Genomic DNA, 7,612 nt, shown 5'->3' on the forward strand with positions numbered 1-7,612 from the left:
TCGAGGAACGATTGTAAAATAAAAAGTTTATATTCTCGTAGTCTGTATTTGTAATATCCCAGATTTAGCTTGAAAAAGGATTGATAGACTATACATATCAACAAGGTGCATCTTTTTTTCTAGGGAGCCCATTTGCTAAGAACTCCACAGTTAAGCGTGCTTGGTGGGGAGCAATCTTAGGATGGGTGACCTCTTGGGAAGTGTTTCCGGGTGCGCACGAGTGAGGCCAAAGTGCGCTGGAAAGACTTGTGTTGGTTTGTGAGGCCAGTCTACAGTTTCCATAAGTAGTCACTAGCGATCCGAGGGGCCGGGGTGTTACAGTATTAATTGTGTTATTTAATTCATATATAGAACATCATTGATAATAAATTGTCTAATACAGCAATTTATGATTTACAAATAATGTAAATTCAAAGGGATATAGTAGTATTAGATGCTCCTTGAACTCATTGGAATTTTTTTATACCTTTCTTGAGCAAAACTTTCAAGGTTCCTTTGAAAATGCATCGAGTGTATTAGATCATTTAAATTGTTGTGTAGATGATATTAAAAAAATTTAAAAATATTAAATAAACCACTGTAATAGAAAATTCACATTTAAAGTAAAAAAAAGTTAACTAAAATAAAAAATACCACAATCATTAAAAGTGATGGACTACTAGTACTATTTAAGTATTATGGTTATGAGGATATCTATGAATGGATGTATGGCGTTTGTATGTGTTGGGAGGATGGAATTTTAAATATTCGAGGTGTTAGTGAGTTAGTAAGCTTACTTTCCAATCAAAAGTAGTTGTATAATGAGGTGTATATGTGTTGGATTATAAAGCATCCCTTTTACGCGCAAAGTTTAGGACTTACGCTTAGCCATGCCAATTTATTCAACCACATCTAAACTTTATAGCAATAGAATATAATATCGATCTTATGTTTGAATAAATGTCTTTATCTGCTTTTGCATATATTTATAGATATAAGTTGAATAAATTAAGTTGAGTATTAATAAAAATACAATAATCAATTGTTAAGGTTATCATTGTCAAGCATCCTACATGGACAATGATATATAGGCACGTAAGCTTTGATATCATATTGAAGTGTCTGTTGTTATCCACATATTAATTGTCTTACAATAAAGGAAAAACATAATTAAAGTGTTTAATGAAAATTCTTATCAAGTTAAAATTTTATTTTTAATTTGTGTCTAAAAAATTTCTCAATAAAATCTCTATTATATCTTTGTATTCCTAGAATGTATTTAGAAGTATATATCTGAAAAATTAACAAAAAAACAACATACTATTACAATTTATTGCCCTTGTAGCATCCACCTCAATTATCGAAGAGTGAGAAATTTTGGCTTTACACAATTTCGTCAAAGCCACACTTATTAGGAGTAGATGTTATGGTGAGATGCAAATGCTATATGCATTCCTAATAATTCAGTTTATTGGAAATCTATACAACCATATATTTTTTTAAGTACATACTAGGTTGAGAGAAGGGAAGTAGCCGCAATAATCAAATTAATGATCTTATATGGAAAAGTAATACATGATCTAATTAAGATAAAATTGTAACTAGAGGTGCTCATTTGGTTATCAGATTGATTTAGAGTTGGTTGTTTCGAGTCGGTTAAAAATCAAATCTTGTATCTATATAGGTTTTTACATGATTGTTGATCCATTTTTAGACAAATTCTTGATTAAGACCGTCTCATTGTTAAAAATCCAATTTTTTTATTATTAAACTTTAATGAAAAGAACTACTTTTATTTAGTTAATTGTTGTGTAAGTTTAACTTTGGGCTGCTTGTATGGGCTCGTCTCACGGTGAGGCGATCTCATACAAGACTTATTGCCATTTTTAAAGTCAGATCGCATCGAATTTAGTTAGAAGGTTGAGTTAATATTAAATCATCGAGTCTATTTTAAAGACCTCTTATTACAACCATATTGCTAACTTCACTTTCCTTGGAAGCTCTTGAGCAAAATTTAACATTGATTAATTTACTAGTACTCTTAATTGTTTTTCTTTGAGATGATATCAAAAAATTAGCATCGATTAATTTACAAGTACTCTTAATCGTCTTTCTGTGAGATGATATCAAAACAATAAGCATATATATTCAATTGATTGAGCCATTTAATTCAGTTTATATATAAACCACGTCTCATATTGAAACCCTATCTCACAATAATTTGTGATTAATATATTATTAATTTATTCCATACGGTTGTCCATTTCTTACCTTGTGGGGAGAAGGAAAACAACGGACTAGTTTTTGTTTTATATGTGGAATTAGATTCAAGAATTGATGGAGTATATTCATACGAGTCTGGGCCTTTTAGTCCAGCTCTCCAACATTGTGGAGAAGATTGCTCATGATATCATGTCTTGTATGAAACCATGTCATCATAAGACGATCTCATATAATTAGTTTATATCTTTGATTGATCACTTTAAGGTTTTAAGTTATCACTCTAAAACTATAAAAAGTTTTAACTTTCAAACTATAGTGATCACTTTTAAGATTATATGTGTTCATTTTAAAACCGTAAGTAATATAGGGTCAAACCAATAAAAATAATCTCACTATGAGACCATCTCGTTTAAAAATTTTTCATTTTACTTATTTTGTCTTACTTTTTAATTTGAAAAAAATTTTATTATTTTCTTTCAATTTCATCTATTCACCTTCTTTTCAATTTGACTCATTTCTTTATTTGAAAAGATAAACTTTCACTTTCTCTTCATTTCATTGGTACATTTTAAGTATCTTTTAATATAATCCACGCAATTTAATTTCTTTCTCACTTAATACCAAAAAATTCTATTATACTAACAGTGCGTTTAGTTGCAGCAATAAATTATAGAGATAGTAATGGAAATTTAGCGCGATCTTGATTGCAAAATATCTTAGCAAGTTTAATGGTTATGTTTGTTATACATCAATCATGTCATTTAATTTTCTTCACAAAAATAATTTTAATGTATAATCATTTAGAAATGTGGTATTAGGTAGTGAACAGAATTTGTGAATAATTTAATCAAAGTTTCATCACCATCAGAATGACAAAGTACATTTATTAAAAATTTACACATTAATACCATTTAGTACCAACATTTAAACGAACAGTTAAATATTTTTTTTTTGAATGTCTCAAATTTTAATTTTGAACCTATTATAATGACGTTTCTTTTATCCTATAAACTCAAAAATACAAAAAAAAAATACAGAATAATTTATATTATCTTTATTTTTTTTGAGTGGATTTATATTATCTTTATTATTATATAGAGTATCTTTTTTAAAATTTATTTTTATAGTCTAAAAATAAGCAATTAAATTAAATTTAAATTAATAAAATTTAATATAATTTTAAATTAATTTAAAACTCTATATTTTGTATGTGAAGTTAAAATCTCATGAGATTTTCTATATTACCATGTCAAATGGAGTATTATTAGAATTTAAAGAACATAAATAGTTTACTTAATTCATAAAAAGAGGCTTTAAATGATACTTTAGCCTTTACCCTTTAGGCATCTTTTTGCTCAGCTACCACTTTCCACCATTGAGATTTGAGAATATACAGAATATCTATGCTTTTCCAAATTCAAATATATTTTAAAGAGCCTTTAATTCTTTTGTGGAGATGTATAAGTTTTAAGAGCTTTTAGACAAAAGGAATCTCTTTCACCTAAACCCAATACATTCTTATAATTTTATTACTTTCGCAATGATTATTATTTAGACCATTTTTATTATTTAGCAATTTTATATTTAGATTTATTGTAAAAAAAAATCATAAAAATATTGAATTATTCTAGGTAATTTTTTCTAAAAATAATTGTCAAAAACATAAATAACTAAATGCATTAAAATACACATGGTTCAGTTATATAGGATCAATGGAATTATTAGTAGAAAATTATTTTTGATGTAATACTGTTAGTAATTAAATGTTCAATATCTACTCATCAACTATTATACCTTTTCAGTGCCCTCCACCTTTAATTATACTTCATAATTTACAACTAATTATTTTCGTTGTTTAATAGTTTAAATATCACGACTTTCTTATATTTAATTTAGAACCAATTATTTTCCTACATTTTTATGTTTGATGTGTTTCCTACATATACACTATGCGATTAAAATAATAAAATAAAATTTCAAAATAATATGGCATTAATTTATTAAATTTATTTGACAGTTAAACTTTTCCAATATATATTACTCCCTCCTATTCATCATAAGTGTCTCATTTACTTTATGCACTCTATCCAATGCACTTATTTAATCCTTAATATATCAAGTTATGTATAATAAAAAATTATAAAAAGTTGATATTAATAATCTTTACATCGAAACGAATCAAATAAGATCTCACATGACTATGTTTTAACTTATAGATTAATAATAAAATGCAATTTAAGAGTGATAGATGAATAGTGTCTCAAAAGTAAATAGCACCCAAGGTGAATAGGAGGGAGTATGATATTATGTTTCACCACTACATAAACAAACATAAATAAAAAAAATTTTAAACATTGTATATAAGTTTTTAAATATATTTCTTTTGGTTTAAATTAGTTGATATAGGAGTACCTTTTAGTTTCACATTACCTAATACATTATTCTGACTCTTATTAATTTTAGTTGTGTATAATTAAAATCTTTAAAAACTAATATTATAAATATATAAATTGATTTAACTCACGAATTTCACTTAGAATTTTCTAAAATGTTATCAATATGACTCTTATTTTACCACAATGTTTTAAATTCATAAGGACAAAAGATAAGTATTTTTTCAGTTTCTTTTTAGTTGTAACACTTTGACTTTTACATCATTCCGTATTTACAAGTATTAATTGCTTTAATCTTCTATAGTGATTTTTTTAACAAAAAAAAAAATATTATCATGCATAATTAGAAATATAAGTAGCCTAAAAAGTGTCTTGTCAAATGTATTTTAATAAAAGTTATAAGTAACAAAAAATAAAAAGAGATGGATTATTTATAATAAAATATAGCAACTAATATATTAGATCAAGAAGTATCGTAATATTATGAATTCAATATTGATTAACCTAGTGGTCGAAGCTTGGAGATTTTTCAATCACCATATATTAGCTTGTTATAAGTGTTCAATTGATCTTACTAACTATTACTGAAAGAATTAATTTCTCTTCCACTTATCTGTAGAAAATTTTCGAGTCTTATCCAATAAAAAATTAAAATAAATAAAGAATATTCAATTGTAATTAATATTCCAACTAGCAAAGTCTATATCTATATTAAAGTAAAAACGTACATATATGCTCATGCAATAAGCTTCCAACACAACCTAATTTGCTCAATCACTTTCCTTGCCTTAGTATTCCAAACTCACATTTTTCACATATGGCACCTTCACTTCCAACATTTTTTCTCTCATTCATCCTTTCTCTCTCCACCGTCACTCACTCCTCTCCACTCCACTCCTTCTTCTACGGCGGCTGCTCCCAACTTCACTACTCCCCCGACGACACCGCCTACACTTCCAACCTCAACTCCCTCCTCACTTCCTTAGTCAACTCCGCCACTTACATGTCCTACAACCACTTCGCCGTCGCTGGTACCTCACCCAACGACGTCGTTTACGGCCTTTACCAATGCCGCGGCGACCTCTCCATGCCGGACTGCGCCACCTGCGTAGCATACTCCGTCAGTCGACTCGGAGCCCTCTGCCCGGGAACATGCGGCGGCGCAATCCAACTCCAAGGGTGCTACGTCAAATTTGATAATGATACGTTCATCGGAGCCGAGGATAAGACGGAGGTGTTTAAGAAATGTGGGCCTCCTACGGGGTATCAAGATAAGGTAGCGGGTCGAGATGCGGTGTTGGATGGGGTGGTTGGTGGTGCTGGAGGAATTTATCGGGCCGGTGGTTCGAAAGATGTGGCGGTGATTGCGCAATGTGTAGGAGATTTGGGTGGAGGACAATGTCAAGATTGTTTGCAAGAAGCAGTTACACAAGTGAAGATGGTTTGTCCAATGAGTGCGTATGGAGACATGTTTTTGGGCAAATGTTATGTTAGGTATACTATTGGAGGTGGTCGTGGATATTTTAATTCCTATACTAATGGTAAGTTTAATTATATTAATTATACGTATTATTCATTAATCACTCAAATATAATGGTTTTAATTTTTTAGTAATTCTATATTCTATGAACGAATGAAAAATAGAATCAATGTCATACAGTTTTTATCTGATTTGAATCAAGTACAGTATTTTCAGGTAAATTAGATTTTAAGTTCGATTCTTACCTAATCACTTCGCACAAGCCATAATCCAAAAAAACAATGATGAATGTAGATGTATTTAGGTGTTATCCCAATGCTCTTGCCCCACCATGCATAAATTATAGAAGTACTATTTCTTAGAAAAAGAGTAAAAAAATGTTGAATATTTTAAGTAAAATTATATATTTGGTTTGACCTCTAAATTATAATGAAGTGTTATTTTAACTATTAATTATTCTCTTTTTATTTTGAGTTTGTACCATAAAATTAAAAAAATTCTAACTCCATTTGAGTTTGTGGTGCAAATTCAAAAAAAAATAAAATATATTAATCAGTACATCATATTATTTCCTAAAATAGAAACCTATTTCTTCTATAAATTCTTCCCCTATGTATACTCCTATTAATATTTGTATTGGTAGAATTCATGTCTAGTTATTTGAGTATTACTCCTTTCATGTCTTAAAATTTGCTAATAAAAACGTAAGAATTTAAATATTATGTTAATTAAAGTATTTAGGGTTGTAAGAGGTGATTAGAGAGTAGGATTCATTGTAGTGCAATAACTTGCATAGTAACTTGTTAATTTCCTTGTAGGATCCGACAAAAACAGAGGTGTGAAAACATTTGCTCTCATAATTGGATTATTAGCTGCTATTGTCATCGCCATCATATTTCTCACTTTCATTTGCCGAGTCTTTGCTAGAAGTAGTAAGTACTTTTATTATCATTTTTAATTTTTTTTTTTATTAATAAAATATTATATATTACTCCCTTTTGTCTCATAACATAAGCTTCTATATTTAGTAGAGCAATTTTTATCGGACAAAGTAAATATTTAACATTCTTTATTCATAATAATTATATTTCATTTTTTTTCAGGTAAATAAATGATTAAAATATTTCAGATTGTTCGTCCTAAAAATTATTGCTTTTCACACCAACTACCTGCAGGGTTAGTCTTATTTTTTTTTTCTCTTCGTAATGGTAACTTTCCATCCAATATTCATGTATTTATAACTTAAATTAAAATATGAGATTATTTATATTATTGTTAATACTTTGTATGAATAAGTATATAATATAATATGCATAGTATATTTACATTCTTTAATGAAACAAATTAAGCTTTTGAAAAGGCAGCTAAGAAAGCAAAAGGGGGCTCTGCATATTCATGCAAAGAAAAGGAAGAGGAATCCACAAATTTATACATGCACTTAGCTTTTATGAAAGTTACGCTCTTTGCATTAAAGTTACGTTGTTGTAATGTCTGATATTCCACATCTTAAGATATGCCACATGCTTTTCCTTAAAGT

The 7,612-nt window shown here is 28.5% G+C and overlaps 1 protein-coding gene across 1 annotated transcript; it reads left to right on the plus strand.

Annotated features, from left to right (window-relative positions):
- Positions 1–5,345: 5,345 nt before the first annotated feature.
- Positions 5,346–7,351, plus strand: LOC130820900 (plasmodesmata-located protein 7). The gene is made up of 3 exons (XM_057686445.1): positions 5,346–6,136; positions 6,894–7,007; positions 7,179–7,351. Exons 1-3 carry the CDS (start codon positions 5,413–5,415, stop codon positions 7,184–7,186), a joined length of 846 nt encoding a protein of 281 aa, XP_057542428.1. The 5' UTR covers positions 5,346–5,412; the 3' UTR covers positions 7,187–7,351.
- The last annotated feature ends 261 nt before the right edge of the window (positions 7,352–7,612 follow it).

The sequence above is a fragment of the Amaranthus tricolor genome, chromosome 1 (genome assembly GCF_026212465.1).
Source record: "Amaranthus tricolor cultivar Red isolate AtriRed21 chromosome 1, ASM2621246v1, whole genome shotgun sequence".
NCBI classification, from domain to species: domain Eukaryota; kingdom Viridiplantae; phylum Streptophyta; class Magnoliopsida; order Caryophyllales; family Amaranthaceae; genus Amaranthus; species Amaranthus tricolor.

What these genes read in the sequence shown, in the direction of transcription:
- LOC130820900 (XM_057686445.1), top strand. Translation starts at nt 5,413, where the DNA reads ATGGCACCTTCACTTCCAACATTTTTTCTCTCATTCATCCTTTCTCTC. An exon ending in TTTTAATTCCTATACTAATG is followed by an intron (nt 6,137 to 6,893) that starts GTAAGTTTAATT and finishes ATTTCCTTGTAG; the next exon opens with GATCCGACAAAAACAGAGGT.